This window comes from Aspergillus melleus (assembly GCF_016097325.1).
Source record: "Aspergillus melleus strain CBS 546.65 chromosome Unknown contig2, whole genome shotgun sequence".
Taxonomy (NCBI): Eukaryota; Fungi; Ascomycota; class Eurotiomycetes; order Eurotiales; family Aspergillaceae; genus Aspergillus; species Aspergillus melleus.
Window position 1 is genome coordinate 5,228,058 of NW_025763371.1, and position 21,030 is coordinate 5,249,087.

Genomic DNA, 21,030 nt, shown 5'->3' on the forward strand with positions numbered 1-21,030 from the left:
GGAGGGGTTGTCGCGGGGGTCCTCCGCTGAGTCATTCCGAAAGCGGTGACCGCCTTCTCCGATTGCGTCTTATCCTCTCTACAATCTCCATCCCAGTCTCAATATCAAAATATCAGCCCAACAATCCCCCCCCCCACCTTCTCATAATCTCATAATGTCCGACTCTCTCTACGGAATCCCCCGTCCCAAAACAACCTCCACCTCCAAATCCTCCGCCCCCTCCGCCTCCAACCTCGCCTTCACGACCACCCTCTCCTCGCTCATCTCCCAAGACACGAAAGACGGCTCCAGCAGCAGCGGACGCCCCCGGCCCTCGAAAACAAACAAATCCGACATCTTCGCGCGCCACAACAAAGGCGCCCAGAAGCGCGCGGCCGCTGATCTCCGCGACGACGAGAATGGCGTGTTCCAGACGCATCAGCGATCGGAGGATATTGGTGGCGCGGACGCCGCGGCGTTGCATCGTTCGAAGCGGCGCATGCAGGAGAAGGCACGGGTCTATGAGGAGTTGAAGGGTGGGGCGTATTTGATGGCGGATAGTGATGAGGAGGAGGATGGTTATGGACAGACGGATCAATATCTTGCTCGACTGCGCCGGAAAGAGCGCGAGGGGTTGGTGGATTTCGATCGGAAATGGGCGGACGCGGAGCGCGAGAAAGGGCCCGGATCGGGAGACGAAAGCGATGCGGAGGAGGATGACGATGACGCCTCCGTCGTGTCCTACGAAGATGAGCTGGGTCGGACACGTCGAGGAACCAGGGCCGAAGCGGCGCGGGCCGCGCGAGCAAAGGCGGATGAAGAGTCCGGGCAGCGGTCGAATATGCAGGAGCGCTGGCGTCCGTCGCGTCCGGAGAACTTGATCTACGGGGAGACGGTGCAGGCGGAGGCGTTCAATCCGTCGGCCGCGGCTGCGTCGCAGATGTCATATTTAGCTACACGAAGGGACCGGTCGCCCACGCCGCCGGGAGAAACGCATTACGATGCTGACGCTGAGGTCCGCAACCGGGGAACCGGGTTCTATGCTTTCTCGAAAGATGAGACGGTGCGCCGGCAGCAGATGGAGGAGCTTGTGAGTGCGCGCGATGAGACTCAGCGTGCGCGGGAGGCTCGGCAGAAGAGGAAAGCTGAGAGAGAGCAGGTCAAGGACCAACGAAGAAAGGCAATCGGCGAATTGCGGTCTAAGAGACGTGCGGAGATGTTTTTGGCTGGTTTGGGCGACGTGGGGGATTGGACTGGATCCGCCCCGGTTGAGGCAGATGCCTAATGATCTGTATACTGTTGCATTTGATGTTTTATGATACCCCTAGATTAATGAATTGAATTGTGTTTTTTGAACCTATAAGAAACAGACATTGTTGACACGAGAGCAATGAAAAGGGTATAAATATCCACCTTGATGGACCATATAGAATCAATCGCTGCCCACCCAAATAGTTCGTTCCTAAATACAAGAAAGAAAAATCAGGAACAGAAAAAAGCGAGAAAGCAATGGCACCGAGTCATCAGCATCAACGTCAGTTCATCATATCGTGTGTCATAGCTCGTGAGTCGTAATATACTATCCAATATTATCGTGCGGTCCTGTATACCAGCAGCATAAAAGGTCCTGTTTTTGTTTTGTTATCTTTTTTGTGTGGAAGCGGCGGGGTGTGAAATTATACTGAGAATCATTAGGACCTCCAAGCGGGTCTCGATTGCAAGATCAACTTTTCATGAGTGTGCAAGTTCCGTCATGGTTTCCATGAACCCCTGGGCGTCTAATCCTCTCGTTAGTCAACTTCCACGCGAATGGATGATGCTGACCATGTCCTAACTTACCAGCTTTATTCGTGAATTTCAAAATGTGCTCCCCTTTGGATGTTCGGGGGGCATTATAATCTGAAATGGTGAGAATGGTAGGGTGGAGTTCACGCAATACCACAACTTTGCTGTCCATACGCCGAATCCACCCTCGACTGCCGATGTTGTGCGTGATAAAAGCAGTCCATACCGGTGCTCTGACGGTATTATAGTCAGCTAGAAAGATCCTGACCCACCGCATGGCTGTCTTACCGTTTCATTTCCCCTTTATGTACGGACGCCTGGAGTCTGACGGCCCCTGAAATGTTGTCCCGATAGACGCGCAAGGCATGGAGGAAATTATCGTCGACGATTTGCCTAGCACCTGAATTAGCATGATGGTATGTTCTCTGGTGATTACGTGGCTCCTACCCTCCAAAAAGCTCCTCTTCGTCGTCTAGCTCGTAGTCACGAATGCGCTCCACGGTTTTGTGGCAATCCTGGGAGCGAAGGGCCAAGAAGGTGCAAAAGAAAAGCACCATATCTACAGTTCATCAGTGATGCTCCTAAATCAATGAAAGGGCTGCACATACGTTCGATAGTGCTGAACTTGAGGTTGGCCCACAACTCAAGATCATACTTTCCACGACGGCGCCGACACAACTGCAAACAAGAGCCGACCCGGAAAATCTCCAGCATGTTCAGAGGAAGACAGGAATATTCATTGGACCTCGACCCCCGCGGGGTTTTGCACATAATGCGCGCTCGATGGTCCTCTTCACGTTGGTAGAAGTAAACGTGAAGTTCAGAGTCGCCGTTGAAAGCCCTATAATAAATTAGCCTGGTTCATGCAAATTGAAACATGATGAACTTGCAGTTGGACCAGTTCTTCAAATCCTTCCTCGTGCAGCCATCGCCTAGCTCCAGGCTTTATATCCCCAAGGCATTTAGAGCTACGGTTGTATCAGCACCCGGTCTGAAGATTGCGTTGTCAGGGTCTCACCTTTCGCCTACGTATGGGATATGAGTCTTTGGGTGCTCATCCAGAAACACTCTTCGGGCCCAATGATCGCTAGGAAAAGTGGAACTCAAGGAGTTGCTTGTGGCTGAGCTTGTGAGAGGAGAGCCCGGAATATCGGGTACTGATGGAGGAATGTCCGAGGAGGTTCCTGACGATGGAGAGAGAGGCGTTTGTGGAGATGACCGAGAAGGCCTCTGCCGTTCATACGACCTTCGGTTGCGAGGTCTGCGATCGCTGACAGGGCTCCCCGGATCGGCACTGTTGCTGCTTACAGTGGACGGCGTGCTCAGCGAGATGGAACCCAGCTGAGGTATGAGACGATTGCTTTGTTGTATATAGAGGGATTTGATGTTGTTGCGGAGACTGGACATGAGGTTTACATCGGGATATTTGCTAGATTTGAGCCAGTAAGGTTAATGCTACCCCAGAAGTGGACAGGAAAAAGCAAATATTCGAGACCTACTCTTTCATAAAATCATCCAATTCATTCAGGAATGCCTTATACTTGGCCAAGCGCGTGGACAATGAATCTTGTGATTCTTCCCGAAAATAAGTGCATAGATGTAACCATGTACGCTTGTAGGTATCTCGACTAGAGGCCGGTCGCTCTTCTAGATCCCCGAAGAAGTCGACGATATCCTCCAGTGTATACTTTAAACTAGTTCGGACTAGTTCTAAGTCGGGATGGGCAGCGGCATAGTTGTGACGATAGGACCGGTTTCTTGTCAGGTCCTCCAGCTTCTTAAGAGACGTGCTAATGGAATATAGATCGGCAATAAGACCAGTGATTTCGGTAGAATGTTCGGGGAGAGGATCGCGAAACATGGTGAAACCCGCGGCCACGTCCTCGGCATTATCGGCGGAAGTGCGCAGGGCCATGGTGGATGAGCCTTTAGGGTTGACCATGCATAAAACAATAATTCCTCCCTTGCCTTCTGACCGCAAAAGAAGCAAATGGGAGGTTTCGCAGTCCTGAACTCGTGAAGAGGGGTATGCAAAGGAGGAAACGGTGAAAGGCAGCCCGCCCACAAGATATACGCCGATCACAATCACGAGTGGGATGTTTAAAATATAAAGGATGGAACTAAGATAGGGCAAAAGTCTTTAAATGCGGCCAGGCCGGAGACAAAAAAAATAAAAATAAAAAAAAAAGCTTCACACAGTGGGACTACAAAGTAATCAGAAAATCGACCGGGGAGGGGGGCAGCCAAACGACAACTCAGTCACAAACGGACAATGAAAGGAGTCAGGGAGCGACGTTCTATCGGCAAAGGCACCCCTCCGATGCATGTCGATTGGCGTCTTCCGGACGAAGACCGCAAGTGAGGGCCCAAAAGGGATCCGCCAAAGCACAGGGTCCAGCTGAAGCAAAGCGGACGGTAGGAAAAATAGAGTCAATCCAGCAGCCAAGCAGGGAAGCATCAATCATCCGTCCGGGAAAGAATGCGGGCACAAGAATCCTTTGAAGTGGGGCAGGACCTCGTCAATGGACCGTGTCCGAGAGACCCTCAACCATGCAATGCTTACTTGCGGCTCTCAGAGACTTAGACAGACAAATGGAGCACAATGGGGTGAAACCAAAAGGCCTCCGAGGGCTGGCTAACTGTCTTTGGGGTTGGGAGCGTTGACGTGTTCATGCGGCTTTGGAGGGAAGAGGCCAATAATGGGCAGCGGAAGTGGATGGGCGGAATTGAGCGGTGATGGGAGAGATGAAGAGGTGTGCAACCCCGCGGGTCTGATCATTCGTCCATGCTTTGGCATGTCATTGCAGAAATGGACTCGGTTGATTGGAAAGCGTCAAGTTATCATCGCCATTCTCATCAGAGTATTAGGATTCTTGTCAGAGTGATTGCAGATGTGTTGGAACGATCACCGCCTGTACCCTGTACAGCCAGAGTGGAGGGAGGGACTATCAACGGATGTTCCTTCTGGCAAGAAGTTGTACTACGAAGAGATGAAGCCCCAAGTCACGGGCCCGGTTGGTCACGAGACTCGACATTACTACGGCATTCCTATGAATTCATGATTAAACTTCCTTCCCCTGGCATCTTCATCGACCGAGTTCAGAACAAACACTCCGAAGCACTCGATCTCTATCGATAACTACGGTGCTTACGCCATCTATTTCCAGTATAGCTCTCGATCTATCCATGCAGCTTGGAACGCGTTCCCTTTCCGGGCAATTTTTGCGAGCCCTGAATGAAACCGCCAGGTTCAAGCTAATTCTCCTGCCAGCTGCGAACCGGAAAACTTCATTATGGGGCAAGAGTATAAAAGGACCAGTCCAGCATCGTGTCTGGAGTACCGTCCCTGGTTTTGCGCGGCCAGTTCGACAACCACCAAGCAGATCTCCCCAAGTCATCCAGATCCCGTTCGTGTCATCTAGACATATGCACTTCGGTGGTCTGGCCGTGGTCTTCGGGCAGACACGCAGTGGATGAATAAACGGGGAACGAGTTTCGCGCCAGATATCGAGAGTTGACGTGCAGAGATGGACGTTGTCGTCGCATGACAGGCTTCTCCGCCTGAGGATCGGTGCAACTTGAGTATCCGTACCTGGTACGGAGTACTGGTGGCCATGGTAGTATCTCGTAGGAGGAAGTACGGAGTAGATAAAGCCGACACTTCCCTTATCTGCATTCTGACGGGCTGCACCGGAAGGAATCCTTCACGGCTAATAATACTAACTAGTGAAAGTGATTCACGCCCGAACACCTTGACGGCCAACTGTCCTGGCCTCAGGCATCAATACCGAGGTCGGTCGGAACCACGACGCGTCCGACACGTAAACAAGCAACTCCCGCGTCACTCCTTCTCGGTCACCACGTCGCCAACACCAGGACTCTTGCCCACGCCAACGCCTATTCCGAAGAAACCAATAAGGGGCATGAGGAACCTACAACATAGGGAATGGGGAACAAGTAGAAAAGTAACAAAGAGAAAAAGGAAAGAAAAAAGAAGGATGCGGTCAATTAGGCTAGTATACAACAAAGCTTGCGTTACAACATTTCTGCAGCTTCCATTCTTATTGCACCATAGATACTCGAAAACGAGGCACTCCCATCGCTCGGGCATCATCGGCGCCGGGCTCCTCGATTCGTCTCAAAAGCCGCCATGTCGTACAGTAAACATTTCCCATCGAAGATCCTTCATAAACAGAAAAAAGCAAGGAGATACCACCGTCATCCCATACCAGAAGCCATTGAGGAAAAAGGAAATATAAGAAGCGACGAAATACAGAGGCCAGCAATCAGCGAAAACAAACGACACAGAAACGCCAACCGGTCAAGCTAAACGAGACCTGCTAAGAGAAGAGGCAAGCATTTAGGATGACTCCTCGTCCGAAGCGGCGGCTCCGGCCTATGGCATTGTTAGCAGGGCTCTTCTTACAGCCTAGAGACGCTGCTGTGGGGAGAGAACTCACGTTGTAGCTGGCCTTCTCATCTTCATAACGCTTCTTGTCGGCAGCGGCCTTCTCCTCATAGGGACCACGGTCCTTGTCGTTCAGAGCCTTCCACTTCTCACCGAGCATCTTACCAACCTGACCTGCAAAGCAGTTAGCATTTGGCGCCGAGACGCAAATCCCGGGCGAGACTTACCGAAGGTGATGCCGGGGTTCTCCTCGCGAACCTTCTCACGGTTCTCGTTGGCGAAGAACATGTAGGCGGAAAGGCCACGCTTGGGAGCGTTGGGGTCTAGAATGATGGTCAGCGATGCCTCGAGAGGATGGAAATGGGGGATGGCAACGTACCCTTCTTCTTCCGCTCAACACGGGGCTTAGTCTTGCGGGTGGTCTTCTCCTTAGGCATGTTGAGTGATTAAGTCTAATGATGCTTCGTTAGGAAGAATCGAAATGAATCGCTTCAGGGAGGTGCAAATGACAGAAGAACAACAGGACCCGACAGCAAGGAAGGCAGCGACAAAATAAAATTCAAGTGAAGGAGAATTGAACGACGACGCGATGATGTGCGCGCAATGGAGAGTGCGGGCGCTGCGCGGTGTTGCGCGCGGCCCAAACAAGAGTAGAGCGATCGCGGGCGCAGGTCAAACACGCAAAGGAAAAGCGCGCAAAAACAAAGCTGCCTGGCAATTGACTCCGAAGACGACATCTCCCCAAATTAGGAATTGCGAGGAGTCAAATTTGCTCGTGGGAAGCAATAGGCGCAGATATGAAGCTTGAACAAGGAAGTATATAGTTGCCGGCGCAGATGCGCGACAGCAAGATGGCGCGGAGGTGAAGGAAAACTTCCAGGAAATGACATTTTGACCGAACAAATAAGATGGAAACAAGAAGATTTGAAGGGAAAGAGGAAAAAGGATTTGCGTGGTAGAAGCATTGTGAAGAGAGGGAGGTTGTGTTAGGGTACTCACCGACGCGGATATGCGTACTTTTTTGTATGGGGGAGAGAATTGTATGGGAGAGGGAAGCGTAGTGAGAGAGAGTAGTAGGAGTAGAGAGAGTGAGTGAGAGGGAGAGAGAGAGAGGGAGAGGGGAGAGTAGTAGTAGTCGAGCGAGGGAGACGGGAAGGCGGGCCACCGTGACTGAAGGACTGAAGGGGGGTGAAGTGGGCAGCACAGCAAGGGAATTCCTGCTCGGAGGGGGGAAATGGGAATGACCGGTATCGTACCATACCATCTGCCCAGCTAAGTCCGGCAGTAGCTACCATGTTTTTTTGTTTTTTTGTTCTTACTTTTCTTTTTTCTTGATGTGAAGGAATCCATATTTTCTGTATTCCAAGTGGACTCTCGTCCTCCGTACTGCTTGCAATGTCGTCAGACTCAGACAGAGCTAGCTCTCTCTGTGTGTGTGGTTGCTGAGCAATCGAGCTGAGCTCCACCGTTATCTGGCTGTATGGTATAATACAATACCCTCCTCATACCTTGGGTATCTTCCATAAAGGTGAGAGGTAGCGTAGGTAATCTACGGTACGGTCCATTTCTCAGCGCCACTAAGAGTCAGTAGGTAGCAGACTAGACGGGAAAGTCAGTCGGAGCATTTGGTAACAGGTAAGTTACTTCTGCGCGTAGGATTTTCCGTAGGCGAAAGGCGGACAGTAGAAGCGAGCGGGTGCACCAAGCATCCAGGTGCGTACTGCTAAGAAGGCGCCCTCGGCTCCGGTCACATGACGGCCTCCCATCTGCCGCAGCGCGATTTTCCAGATGAATCAGAAACGGTACATCCATTCACACAGACGGTGCCTACAGACGTTGGGAGGGAAACGCTACCAGCAAATCAATCCTCTCTTTCTTCTAAGCCAGAAAGACAAGAACATCCCCCCAAACTGTACTATCATTGAGGGGGAGCGAATGTGTAGACCTGACCCGCGGATCGAACGCGGGGGTCTCATTGCAGATGGAGATGTGATACCCTCCGAGAATTAGTAGTGATTGATTAGGATTGAACGCGGCAGCCTGCAAGCAAGAGCCATAGGTAACCAGTACTGGAGGATATACCTACATCGCAGCGCTACAACAAGTTACCCACACCATGTCATATCAACCAAATGATGGATGAACTCTTTGCAGGGCGCTATGGTTCCAGCAATTCATTGGGATGGAGGATCATAACATTGGAACTAAAGTCAGTTCTGTCCGATTCATGGTGAAGTACACCGCATGTCATGCTCAGAATCTACTCCGTAGGTGTACTGCTTACGCCCACACTCGGTCCTCCTTTCCAGTTAGGTGTGCGTGTGCCGATAGATACCCTGTTGCTCAACATACGGCACGAGGTTTAGTGACTTAGCTATGCCCGCACTTGGGAGGTTGTACGGAGTACTCCGTACATGCTCCGGCTTGCTGTGAACAGACCCTGCAGGCTCGACACTAGGCACTGGCCAAATGAAATAGCATACGGCATACGCGGCTTCCCTTGCACCGGGGAGAGGTATTTCTGTCCCTTGCCCGGCTGGGTAGTATTTGTCTAGTGGCATCCGCAGTCCAGATGACCAGTGGCTTGCTGCTTTAGAACCATTTGTCTGTGTACACTGTACGGAGTACCTACATACCTGCCGAAGGGTCCTTGTGGTGGTGGAGGGCTGAAAGAGGACCAGCGTACTTCATGCTGTGTAAAGCCTGAAAGAAAGACATGAATGCCGATATAATTGTTTTTCCCGAGTAACCATATTCGTCAGTGCGATCTTTAGTTCGGATCGACTATTGTACTGTAATTGTCGGTTATTATAATATAATGATGAATATTATTATTGATTGTCCAGTTCTGCAGAGGCCGACTGGAAATGGAAATTAAATGCCACCGCAAACCGGGCTAAACAGCACCCGTCAAAGATACCGGCAAAATAACCGGGCCTGTAAGCGCTCTGCCACTCCGTTAGTTAATGGTAACAATAAATCAAAATAATACCAATAATGAGGGGGTCATGGAGTCCTCCTGGCCTGGTTCCAAGTGGAAACGCCCGGCTCCCCTTGGACCTTTCCCAAAAATTGCCTCGTTCGGCGTTGGTGTTTCCCTGGATTTTTAATTCGTTCTTGCTATGGCGTATGTGACTGTTGGATAATTAAATGGGCGCTCCTAATCATTTTTCCCTCTGTTACTTTCTCCCGTGGTGTTGAGGTATGTAATCCGTACTAGAGCATGACGAACGCCTTCCATCACCGGGGATACCATGATGTCACGTGGGTCTCCGGCCTTTCTTGCGGCTTCCATCTTGATCAAGTAAGCACCACCGCGGCGGTGTTTGCTTACGGATTTACTACCTATGGATTTACACCTTACATAGTATACAATACTCCGAGTGTGGTAGTAAGAATGATTCAAATTCCAGTCAACAGGGTATAGTCCAAATCCAACACCTGCCTTGTCTAAGTACCAGCAGAACAAGCATCACATCAGTTCGTCAAGTGCATCACTCATCAGATTCATCCAGAACAAGGGCCGTCAGGGCCTCGTCATCCGCCCAATTTATTCCACTTCCAACAACCATGGCGCTTGCTATATTTTTCATGGTATCCCACTTGGCTTTGCTTTTCTTGTGATCTTCCTTTGCTTGGTCCAATTGCGATACCAGTTCCTCATCCTCAAGGCGTTCTTTCCATGATGCATCATCTTTGGTGAGTTCTAGTAGTTCACGTACAAGCTCCTGGTTCTTTTTATGAAGCTTTCGATTTTCGACCTCCACGGATGATAGGTTCTTGATCGTCGTATTATGCGCCGAGTTGAGGTTCTCATGCGCTAGGGAAAGTGCATCCCGGCGGTTAATCAGGCGAAGAAGATCACTATGTTTCCTTAGGGAATGTTTCTTGAAGATTCTTGCGATGTGCAGGCCAACAGCCGGGAAACTCACTGTTCAGCTGGGGACGTCGCTTTCAGGTGAACAGCTTTCAGAGTAGGGTCAGTCATCAGGATGGTTGCGACAGCTTTCCTCCTGACCGTGTAAGTGGCTCTCGCCTCGAGAAGCTCGCGTTCAGCGATGGCCAACTGCTCTTCGGCATTGTCTCCGGAGAGCAACTGAGGGTCTATCATCATGTTAGCGTTCGATGTAACAAAGAAGCCGAGCCCAATAAAAGAAGTTGAAACAGAGGGTAAAAAGAAAAATGGTCTACCTTGTTGAAGTAGCGCCTTTTCTAATTGTTGTTCCTGGATCTGGCGATAGAGCTGCAGGATCGACGCCTCTTTGTCGGAGAAAGACACAGTATCTCGAGGGTCATTGGCGGCAATTTCTACTAAGGTGACCTCACCCGGGTCCAGGTGAGGCAGAGAACGAGCCTTTGACGAAGCCATCGAACTAGGCCCCGTGGCAGAGCGGAGAAACAAGCATCGTGTGATGGGGGAGGGCGGATTTCTATTTTGGCTGGTTGGCAGGCGGTGGAGAAGCCGCTCGATGAATGCTTCCGGGGCAGCGCGTCATTCACCAAACATGGTCTAGGCCGGGGAGCTCTCGGGGCCTGGGTGCCTTGCGTTTATTTCATATGCCTTCGGCTTCTCTTATCTTCCTCCTTTCCCGCATTCTTCACATCAGATTTCTAGGGCCGCTTTGACCGGCTGGTGAGGAGGGGATGTCTCTGCACATCTATATCGCCCACTCGGGTGAGCATTTACATGCCGACCCGGTGTCGTTTGCCTCGTACGTTGCGTTCCTCTACTTGCTTCTACCGCCCTTGTGTGCCCGGGCCATCTTCTGTGCTCTTGAACCTGCCCAAGCCCTCCCTCGGCTCTCCGGTGTGTCTAGGAATACTGGCTAACATCTGAATCCTTGACTCCTAGTCCGGATGCACTCCGGTCATGGATTGCCCGCAACACGTCAGTCCCATCTCAGAGGCAGATCTTGATGACTGCCCGTGGGAAAAACGTCAAGATCCAAACACTCGCCACAGAGGTATGGTCTCGCCGTGAGCTGGGCTACCTTAGTTTCCTCGCCTATTAATCACTTGCCTTAGGACGAAATCTTTGTATACGATCGGCGATACGTGAATGAACAGAACAGCGCCGAGCTGCCAGAGCTTCCTCCTCCGCAACCGTTCGACCTCGACAACCCGCCCGACATCCTCAAAGACCAGAACGACCTACAGTCATGGAGGAGCCTCTATGAGGCCAGAAAAACATGGGCCTTGACGCTGCTAGAGCGCTGTGAATCGGTCGATAAGAACATTCAGGAGTGCAATGAGCGGACCAACGTTATCCATCGTGCCGTTGGCGTAGCTCTGGAGAACCTGAAAACACATGTGGGAACACTGGAGCATCGCTTTCAGGAAGCGCAGACCTGGGCGAATGACTTGTTGAAGGAGCAACAAACGGCGCTCGACGGATGGAAACGAGCCCTGGCGACTTTAGAGACCATCCCTGCCCGCAAGGACTTCCCATTTCTTGGCCGTCCTTCTACGCCGAAAAAGGAGAAAGAGACAGCGACTGGATCGCTACGTGAATATGTGGATGCGGAAGAAGTACAAAAAGCTGGGTCGGAAGCAGCGGTCGCATTTTCCCAATTCGCTCATCGGGTTCAAGATGTCGAGAAAGCTGTGGGTGAAATTGCGTCAGATACACAACACTTGGTCGATGGGACTGCGTCTTCAGGTTTCGATGGTGTCGAAGGCCTTTTACAAGAAGTTGAGACGATATCTAAGAAAATACAATCCGACTATGAGCATGTCTTGGCTCTGCCCAATAATCAAAAAACGCTGGCAAACGTTTCGAGACTTGCCTTGGGTCACACCAAAGATCTTCTGCCGGGGCTTCAAGATATCAGTGCTGAAGTCCAGGCTGCCCAGGAGGAAGCGGTCAGACGGTATAATGACGCGGTCAAGGCTACCCCTAGTCACATGCGACACATTTCCACTTTGGAATCTCGTCTGTCCGACGTGCAAACCCACATAAACAACCTCAACCTCCATAGTGATGCCTTTGACATTATATACTCCGTGTTCCATATGCCCATGGTCTATGGGTCCATTCTCATCGAGTCTGTGCGACGCCACGAATTCAATGAGAAGATGAAAACCGACTCTCTCACTCTGGCGGAAGAAATGTCTGTCTTCCGTGATGAGGAGCAGCGTCGAAGAAAGAAATGGGTCAAGAACATGGGCGAATTCATTTCCATCTCCGACACGACGACGCCGGGTATTGAAGTCAACCTCCGAGGCCACGAGATTCAATGGCCCACGGTCAACAGGAAGGAAGTTGAATCATATATCAATGATCTTAGGTCCAAACCGAGTATGGCCAGCATAGCTCAAGACCTGTCCCAGGACTTTAAAGATTTGGACGCTCCTACCCGCCTACAGCGACGTAGGGCAAAGGCATTCAAACAGGGCAGTATCTTTGACTTGAGTCGCAGCTCTCTGTTAGTTCGTGGTGACGACATGGTCCGCAGTCTGCGAGATGAGAAATCTAAGCTAGAGGATAAGCTCAAAGGATCTGAGAGCCGTATTCGGAAGCTGGAGGATCTTTTGCATCGACAGAGTCATCTGGGCCGTCCTGCAAGCGGTAACTTCACTCTGGACTTCCCGAGCTCTCCAGCATCCCCTCATCCGGACCAGCTCTCAAGAAGGTCTTCTGTTTCATCAAGACGCATGTCTGCCAATCAATCCTCGGAAGAGAAGGCGCTTGTGCAGCGCATTGCCCACCTCGAGACCGAACTCGCAACCGAGCGCGAGACGGTGCAAAAGCTCCAGAAAGAAGCCCATGCTGAGCGCCAATCGAACACTGATAAGATACAGGAGGCTCACTCAACGAAGAAGGACTTGATTGGCAATCTCGAAGCACGGCAACGTGAGTTCGACGACGAACGGAGGTTTCTGGAAGGGGAAAAGAAGAAGATCAAAATGCGGGCCGAGGAACTCGAGGAAGAGCTGGATCGGATCCTGGATGGGCGTGAACACGAAAAGCAAGATGCAGATGAACGCATACACCATCTTGAAACTGAACTTCAGGATGCTCATAGTCGTGCAGAAACCGAAATCCGAAAGGCAGCCCTTCTTAGCGAGCAAATGCAAAGCTTCAATGAGAGAGAGGGGAGTCTTCAAGCACGCATTGATGACCTTGAACAGCAAGCAGCCGCAAGAGAAGAAAGGGATCAAGAGAACTATCACGCGCTGCAGGCTGCATTCATGAATTTATCTCCTGGTGGAGTTGTTCCCGATCAACTCCCTGGTATTATCAAGACTATTGAGGTGCTTTCAGAGGGATTGGCTATTCATGCTAAGAATGCCGAAGAGAATTCCACGAAAGCGTCTTCGGAAAATAAGGAACTAGAGGAACGTCTGAGCCAAATGGAATCCGAGGCTCATGAGCTGAGGACGAGTGCCGAGACGCGTGAGACCGAGATCTCGCAAGTTAGAGAACAACTTGCACAAAGAGAATCGGAGCTAGCTGCCCTTACGTCGGAGCTAAACGATGAGCGCGCAAAGCTGAAGGCGCTGCAGTCGCAATTTGACGCAGGTGAGACGGGCTCCGATGCCCTTCGCGAAAGGGCAGTGGAAGACGAGCAAAAATTGGCCAGAATGTCACAAAGGGTGGCCGAGCTGGAGACCCAGACGCGTCAATCGAATGGCGAAGTCCAAGATTGGAAGCAGAAGTTTGAAGCGGTTTCCCAGTCTGAACAACAGGCTACAGCCCGAGCCGAAGTTTCTGCATTACGGTCTAAAGATCTCTCAAAGCAGCTGTTCGACCAAGTGGAGAAGCTGGAGTCTATGTTGGAACACTTGGGCTTCACCGTCATCCGGCAAGATGGAAACATAGTTGTCCAGAGGTCCTCAAAAGTAAACGCCCTTTCGGGCACGGCGGACACATTGGCTCAATCCGGTATCGTGTCTGTCAAGCCAGACCCGAACCTTCTCACCTGGATGGAGGCGGAAAGTGACGAGGAAGAGACCGACAGGTTTATGGCATTCACTGAGTGCCTTGCTCAATTCGATGTCGATATCTTTGGAGACGCGGTCGTTAAACGGGTCAAGGATATCGAGCTACTCGCTCGCAAATGGCAGAAAGAGGCCAGGGGATACCGTGATAAGTACCATCGCATGCAAAGCGAAGCTCATGAGAAGATTGCCTTTCGCTCTTTCAAAGACGGTGATCTGGCTCTTTTCCTGCCGACTAGAAACCAGGCCATTCGATCCTGGGCTGCGTTCAACGTTGGCGCGCCACACTATTTCCTGCGCGAACAAGATGCCCACAAACTCCAGGCCCGGGACTGGCTTCTTGCCCGTATCAATAAGGTCGAGGAGAGAGTTGTAGACCTTTCCAAGTCAATGAACGGTGCCAACCCCGACCGCCGATCAATCGGAGAGGTCAGCGACGGGACTTCTTTCGACGACGAGAATCCATTCGAATTATCCGATGGTCTCCGATGGTATCTCTTAGACGCCACAGAAGAAAAGCCCGGTGCCCCGGCCACCCCAGGGTTAGGCAAAAGCACAGTTGCACCCGCCCACGTCGACGCCAGAGGCAGCATTCGGTTGAAACGCACCACGGCCGGGGGAAACGTCGCGAAAACACTCTCAAAGAGTCTGGACAGTCGGCGGAACAGTTCGAACTCCAAGAAAGGGCCGCCGGGAACGCCATCCCAGCGACCCAATAATGACTCCACGACGGATTTGACTCGAGCCCCTGAGCCGGATGCTACTACAACTACGGCTGTTGGCTCGCAGTCGCGGGAGGGCGCTCCTGATCTTGACGAGGTTCGCCGCGAACTGCGTCAGGGCCCGTGAGACCCACGGTCCCCGACTTCGTTGTCTGTTGAACGGAGCTGACGGACCTTCACAGGGCTTGGAACGAAGAACTCCTGGGGTTTCCGCGCAGCAGCGATCCCATCGACAACCCGGGGGCACTCAGTCACTCACTGCCTCCCGGTTCGAGGAAGCCAGCACCACTCCGTCGCGATCGATCTCCAGTCCGCGCCCAACTTCTCGGTATCGCCCCTGGGAGAAGCTCTGGTCTGTAGACTACCGCTTGGAAAGCGGGAATAATCAGTGAAAGGAACCCTCGGCTGGGTGGCTTTGCCTACTGGGTCCTACCAGACCTCCGACACCAAATATTTTCACCAAACTTATACTTCCGATATTTCACATCGGAATCGGCTCCGACTACAACAGCAGGAAACAATACCTTGGAGCTTTCTTAGCGTCACGAAATTGCCATGATTGAATGATACCCATCTATATGGAACATTGGCTACTTACTATCTTATCTTATTGGGGTTTTCATTTCCATTTTCATTTCCCAAGCATCAGTTCACTTTCAGCATTTGACACTTTCCTCTTCTTCTTTGGTCTGGGGACTAGACTTGCGTTTTCTTAGGTAGCTATGATTGATTACAATGGTGATATGGTTCATACAAGTATTGGCACAGGGTGTTATGATCTATAGATTTTGAAAGCCCATGGATTGATAGTATCGAATTCCGCTAACTGAGACCCCTCCTAAAACACCGCGGCAAATAATTCCAATAGAAAAGAACGGATGAGAAGGTAAAGAACAAAGAAACAAAGTCGAGCCGAAATGGAAACAAACAGGAAAAAAAAAGAAATTTATATGTATACAGTCCAATTGAATCTACCAAATGCAAATTCAATCCAGCTCTTCAATGAACCCTTCCAGACCCCCAACTTCCTGCCAGAAGCGCGCAAAGTCTACCCCCTCGTTCTCAAACAGTTGCTTTGCCTGCACCATGGCGGACTTTTGTCTTTCCGGCGTGAAGCCCCCGGGCCGGGTGCTCTCGTACTGGATCAGCTCGACCCATCGGAAGAAAAGGTCCTCCTTGCCCATGGCCGTCAGCTTATCCTTGAAGGCCAAGATCTGGTCCCGTTGGGCTGACCGCGCCCGTCCTTCCGCGGTATCCTCGTCTCCAACGTGCCACATCAGCCAACCATCGGCGTCGGTGTTAACGACCACCGCGGTGCGGAACTCGTCCAAGGGAATGCCATTGCCCGTCCGGCTGCGGTCGACAAGCTCATGCGCCCGGACCATGGCGTCGTAATCGAGATCCCAGTCGGCGTCCACGAGCAGGTAGCCGGTCTTCTTGATCCGGTCCGGCGTGACGGCCGCCACGATCTTATCCCGCGTCGCCTCGTCTTCGCGGATCCAGCGATTGCGCTCCAGTCCCTCGCTCAGGCTCGGTCGGCTGCGTCGGATAATAATCTCGCGGTCCCGGAAGCCAACGTTCCGGCGCCACATGACGGGACCCTCGATGAAGCGGATGGGCCAGGAGAGGAAAATCGTCACCAGAAAATAGTCCAGCATCACGTTGGCGGTGCGGATCAGGACTGTCACCGCCTGCTCCTGCCAAGGCGTCGAGATGGTATCTACCGTCGCGGGGCTCACGAAACCAAGCACCGTCGCTAGCATAGCTGGGTACAGATTCCGGACCATGTAGACTCGGGCGGCTATCACCACTGTGATTACAATGTTGATTATGACGGGCACATTGAATGCCTGTTTCTTGATGTCTTGCGGGGTGCGGTCGATATGGATCAGGTAGACTTCGTCGGGGGCGAAGGTTTGGAGAAAGGGCTGGAGTGTCTCGGGAGCTTTGGCGAACGGAGGAAGAGGGCCCGCCTGGGAGCTAGGAGTCGAGGTTCCAGATGAAGAGGAAGGCGTTGTCGAGCCCTTGGCTTTTCCGGATCGCTTTGCAGACTTGGCCATGTTGTAAGGTGTGGGTGTCGTGTGAGGTGGAACGGGGGTTCGGTTTCAACGCATGCAGGCACTAGATATGACGAGGAGAGATATTGTAGGATGCAGAACTACCCGCCGCAGGATATTCACACGCAGGTATTTCCCTCCAACACAATTGAGCGCGAGGATGTGGAGGAGCAGGCGGGGAGATCAATGAGGGCCACGACAGCTGATCGGGTCACATGTCAGTGCACAAAGCGCGAAAGGAGGCACTGCAGACGATGATCGGCCAACAGAGGAAGGGAGGGATCGGGCCTATTTCGTACCGGATGGGAGAGATTGGCTGGACGTCAACAGCAAGAGGCGCAGGTCGTCGTCAGTCGAGGGGAGTGTTGTAAATCGCGAGAGTTGAACGAGTTGAGGGAGACAGAAATCCCGAATTATTCAGATGATGCCCGCCGCTAACCCGATCGGGAGGATATTCACTCTTCTCTCCTTCTTCGGAGGGAGGAAGTTCATAAGTCAATCACAGAACGATCACCCCTCTCTCCCCTTCCAACATGCCTACCCCCGAGCGCAAGTCCGGGTGGTCGCGTCGCGCTTTCGAACCGCCGCAGGACCACCGCTCCCCCTTTCGCCGAGCGCATCTCGAATCTCGCGCCACCGACCGAGTCGACGCGTCGCGAATTCCAAGCCCTTCCAACGCCTCGACCGCTCGACGTCGGAGGAATTACAGCCAAACCGGCACTTTGCGAGGAGCTTTCGAAGCCCTCTCCCATTACCCAACCATGACCGACAACGAGGACTTCTCGACCGACCCCTACGCTTTTGGGACTCCTAAGCGGAGGCAACAGAGCTTCAGTCATGCATCCCCGGAGTCGAACCCCCCGAATGAATTGGCGGAGACGTACCGACAGATTGACGACGCGGGCAGTTTGATAGATTTCGACGCGCCGGACGACGACGATGTTTACATCCCGCGCACGCAGTTCCGCGGAACCCGCAGCAGGGGCTCCTCTCTGGGCTCGACGATACGGGATCATGGCCTTTTCACCCACACGGACGCGAATTACGCAGAGGACGCGACGGATAGGGCATACCGTCGAACTTCAAGAGACCCTGTCCGGGACGAGCAACGATTGAGACGAGCGACCTCGAGCCGTTCTCCAGTACTAAACAGAACCGGTACCGCCAGTGCTCTAACGTCGGAAAACTTACAGCGACGGGAGGAAGAGGAGGCGCAGGCGCAAGTTCCGGAAGAAGACGAAGGGTTCAAGCCCGGGCTGAATCTTCCGACAAACTGGGGCAGTCGGGGCACCCATCGCCGAGACTGGCTGAGGGATATTACGCGACGTAAAGAACCTGAATCGAAGGAGCCTGTCGAGGAGCCCACCGCCACCTCCCCTCCGAAGTTCAAGCTTGATTTGGCCTCGCGTAGCAGTCAACTCGAACAGACCACCGATACAAATCGAGCTACTACGGAAGACCGCTCAGCGAACCGATACAGCAGAGTCCCCCTTGCAGATGCACAGAACAAGCTCTCCTCTGAACAAACGACAGACAAATTGACCGGCGGCGACCAAATTCCCAATACCCCCATCATGGTCTATAAGAACTCCACCTTCACCAAGCGCAGTCCCACCAAACGAGACTCACATGATTTGCTTCGCAAGCTCGCTAGAACCGAAAGCCCCAACCAGCCCCAGCGGCTAAGTGAGCTGAGGACCCCGGAAGGACCAAAAATGCCGGAAAATCGCATTTATGACAAGACTCCGGTGGTGACGGGCGCCTGGATCGACACTCCCATGACCGAACGAGCTGACCGCTTCCCGGAACATCTCTCGAAAAATATCGTACCATCGCCTATCATGGAGGATCGGCCTAATGAGTTACAAGTCGCTGGAAAGCCCACTTCTTTCGAGTCACAGTCTCAAAAAGAACAGGAGCGTGAAGCAGAATTGAGGAGAGAGAGAGAGAAGAGGAAGGAAGAAAGAGACAAAGCCGAAAGTGAGAGGAAAGAAAGGGAGAAGAAAGAATCGGAAATCAAGTCTCGGGAGAAGAACTCAGAACAGGGTAAAGATGAGGAGAAGAAGGATAACGCAACAAACAAGCCCAAAGTCGCCCAGAAACCGCCGTTGACAAAACCGGACCTACCTAAAAGTGCCCTCGAGACGGTCATGCAAGACTTCAAAGCCGACAAAGACCGCCTTGACGTTGGTGATGACACTATCGAGTCTCTTCAGCTTATACTCGACGAGCAGCCAAATGAGATGAAAACCGAAGCCGAGGAAGACGCCGCGTACGAGAAATCAGTGATGGAAAAACTCGCGCTTGCCGGCTCCAAGGGTCGTGATGTCGTCGATCTCGACGGGCTTAACGAGAAATTACGCGCGTTTTCGGAAAACATCAATCGGGTGAAAAAGGGTCTAGATGGCCTCGAAAAACAGGTTGATTTGATCCCAACCTCGAAAAAGGACCTCAAATCGATGCGTAACCGTGGAAGTGACAGCTGTGAGGCATGCAGAGCTCATTCCCACAACCACTCGTCGAGTGCGATTCCCCTTCCACGTCTATGGAAACACGATGCTGCTACGGGACGGGTCCGACCGACTCGCCTGACCTGGTTCATCATTCTTCTATTTGCCTGGTCTTACGCGGAATCGACCATGTGCGACTACTATTGCCATCCGCTTGCTGCCAACGTATGCGAGGGCAATTGCTTACTCCGCGACGCACCTCAATTTCCGTTTGTGCTCCCAACCATGCTCTGGCGCTGGTCCCATCTCTCCGGCGCTCTCGCACCTGTCTGGGCCCTCGTGCTTGCCTTATCTAGACTCGCCGGGCAACTACTGGGCTTCTGGGACGGGTGCGTGGACGAGGCTCCTCGCGCCTATAACCTGTCCGGTGAGATCCGAATTCGGGGCAGCCAGACGCGCGACTTTGCTGTAACTGCAACCCCGACGCGAGGGCTCTTCGGCTTCGCCGGTCTGAAATCGCAAGAGAACACCCGTCAACCGAGCGTCCCAGAGCCCGTTCCCGATCTTGATCTCAATACCAATCAGAACTGGCCTGGAGCGAGCCACGACGACGGATCCATGGACGATGACGAATACATCTAGCAATGCGATGTAGTATGTATCGTGAAGCGAGAACTCGATCTGAGTGATTTTGCTCATTTTTCTTTTTTTGCCCTTTTTTTCTCTCTCTATTCCCCACATCTTGGATCTACCTCCATTTCACGTACGCTTTACTTGATTATCTTTCTCGATTATTCCTTCTTCAATGCATTTTAACGAGCGGAGTTGCGGCAGAGCAGCGCGGATGGGAGTAAATTGAGTTTTATGGACTGGGTGTTTTTCATATTCTCCATAGGTCGGGAGCTTTTTTCTGTATATCAGCTATTCTATTCTACATTTCTGCTTGTTGTTTTCGATTCAAGTATATTTCCTTTGCGAGACATCAGTTACCAAGTAGGTACTTGCCTGCAATACCATGATGATAGAATACCTGGCAGGCGGTGGCAGAATCCTAAATCTGTTATCTTATCGGGCTGGATGGCACAAGACGGACTTTAAGTATGACGTAGCCGTAGCCGGATATGCTCTCACTCATACTTACATATTCTTATAGTCAAGTCGGTGTTATTTTCATGGGCAACTTGCTCGTCTTATCGAACATTGAAGGAATCACATTGTATGTGTCTGGAAAACAAAAATTGAAAAACATACAACAGAAGGGATTCGCTGGTGGTCACCCACCCAACTACTAACCTCCCGGCGTGTGGCTTAAGTACGGCTGAGCGGACGGGAAGCCCTGTTTTCCACACCCTGTGGTCGTATGTATTTATCTTTATTTGCAGGAGGCATTTCTCCACACCCTGTGGTCGTATGTACTGGGAAAGCTGGAGACTAATATGATATACCGTCTTTTCTTCCATGTAGTAACCTATGTGACCTTTCATACTATCCTAGCCATCCACCAAAACTTTGTGGTATGATAGGAAGTGCTTGCTAACACTGAAACAATTAGTCAAAGATATATAACAGTAGGTCTATCTAGAAAGTGTATACAGCTGTATATACAGCGCATGTCACTGCAATCGATTCCGAAAGACAAAATGACAAAGACAAGAACACAAGGGGAATATCCACCAACGCCCGCAAGT

At 51.8% G+C, this 21,030-nt stretch overlaps 7 protein-coding genes across 7 annotated transcripts; 3 read left to right on the top strand and 4 right to left on the bottom strand.

Annotated features, from left to right (window-relative positions):
• Positions 1–154: 154 nt before the first annotated feature.
• Positions 155–1,264, top strand: LDX57_004661 (CCDC174 family protein; the record flags this gene model as incomplete). Its single annotated transcript, XM_046086333.1, has 1 exon — positions 155–1,264. The coding sequence occupies one exon, from the start codon at positions 155–157 to the stop codon at positions 1,262–1,264; it is 1,110 nt and encodes a 369-aa protein (XP_045942296.1).
• A 446-nt stretch (positions 1,265–1,710) lies between these two features.
• Positions 1,711–3,679, bottom strand: LDX57_004662 (uncharacterized protein; the record flags this gene model as incomplete). The annotated part of the gene is made up of 8 exons (XM_046086334.1): positions 1,711–1,757; positions 1,819–1,997; positions 2,053–2,157; positions 2,212–2,323; positions 2,373–2,605; positions 2,655–2,732; positions 2,783–3,193; positions 3,264–3,679. The coding sequence occupies 8 exons, from the start codon at positions 3,677–3,679 to the stop codon at positions 1,711–1,713; spliced, it is 1,581 nt and encodes a 526-aa protein (XP_045942297.1).
• Positions 3,680–6,124: 2,445 nt separating this feature from the next.
• Positions 6,125–6,609, bottom strand: nhp6 (high-mobility group nucleosome-binding protein; the record flags this gene model as incomplete). Its single annotated transcript, XM_046086335.1, has 4 exons — positions 6,125–6,160; positions 6,225–6,346; positions 6,400–6,495; positions 6,552–6,609. 4 exons carry the CDS (start codon positions 6,607–6,609, stop codon positions 6,125–6,127), a joined length of 312 nt encoding a protein of 103 aa, XP_045942298.1.
• Positions 6,610–9,481: 2,872 nt separating this feature from the next.
• On the bottom strand, positions 9,482–10,613 carry LDX57_004664 (centromere protein H). The gene is made up of 3 exons (XM_046086336.1): positions 10,364–10,613; positions 10,105–10,276; positions 9,482–10,036 (listed from the first exon to the last, which is right to left on the bottom strand). Exons 1-3 carry the CDS (start codon positions 10,539–10,541, stop codon positions 9,667–9,669), a joined length of 720 nt encoding a protein of 239 aa, XP_045942299.1. The 5' UTR covers positions 10,542–10,613; the 3' UTR covers positions 9,482–9,666.
• A 53-nt stretch (positions 10,614–10,666) lies between these two features.
• Positions 10,667–17,259, top strand: atg11 (autophagy protein ATG11). Its single transcript, XM_046086337.1, has 3 exons — positions 10,667–10,884; positions 11,025–11,136; positions 11,198–17,259. Exons 1-3 carry the CDS (start codon positions 10,817–10,819, stop codon positions 14,960–14,962), a joined length of 3,945 nt encoding a protein of 1,314 aa, XP_045942300.1. The 5' UTR covers positions 10,667–10,816; the 3' UTR covers positions 14,963–17,259.
• Positions 15,822–16,895, bottom strand: LDX57_004666 (uncharacterized protein; the record flags this gene model as incomplete). Its single annotated transcript, XM_046086338.1, has 1 exon — positions 15,822–16,895. The coding sequence occupies one exon, from the start codon at positions 16,893–16,895 to the stop codon at positions 15,822–15,824; it is 1,074 nt and encodes a 357-aa protein (XP_045942301.1).
• Positions 17,260–17,425: 166 nt separating the features above from the next.
• On the top strand, positions 17,426–19,984 carry LDX57_004667 (uncharacterized protein; the record flags this gene model as incomplete). Its single annotated transcript, XM_046086339.1, has 1 exon — positions 17,426–19,984. The coding sequence occupies one exon, from the start codon at positions 17,426–17,428 to the stop codon at positions 19,982–19,984; it is 2,559 nt and encodes an 852-aa protein (XP_045942302.1).
• Positions 19,985–21,030: the final 1,046 nt, after the last annotated feature.

What these genes read in the sequence shown, in the direction of transcription:
- LDX57_004664 (XM_046086336.1), bottom strand. Translation starts at nt 10,541, where the DNA reads ATGGCTTCGTCAAAGGCTCGTTCTCTGCCTCACCTGGACCCGGGTGAG. An exon ending in AAAGGCGCTACTTCAACAAG is followed by an intron (nt 10,277 to 10,363) that starts GTAGACCATTTT and finishes ACATGATGATAG; the next exon opens with ACCCTCAGTTGCTCTCCGGA. An exon ending in GCGACGTCCCCAGCTGAACA is followed by an intron (nt 10,037 to 10,104) that starts GTGAGTTTCCCG and finishes AAGGAAACATAG; the next exon opens with TGATCTTCTTCGCCTGATTA.
- atg11 (XM_046086337.1), top strand. Translation starts at nt 10,817, where the DNA reads ATGTCTCTGCACATCTATATCGCCCACTCGGGTGAGCATTTACATGCC. An exon ending in GACCCGGTGTCGTTTGCCTC is followed by an intron (nt 10,885 to 11,024) that starts GTACGTTGCGTT and finishes CTTGACTCCTAG; the next exon opens with TCCGGATGCACTCCGGTCAT. An exon ending in TCCAAACACTCGCCACAGAG is followed by an intron (nt 11,137 to 11,197) that starts GTATGGTCTCGC and finishes CACTTGCCTTAG; the next exon opens with GACGAAATCTTTGTATACGA.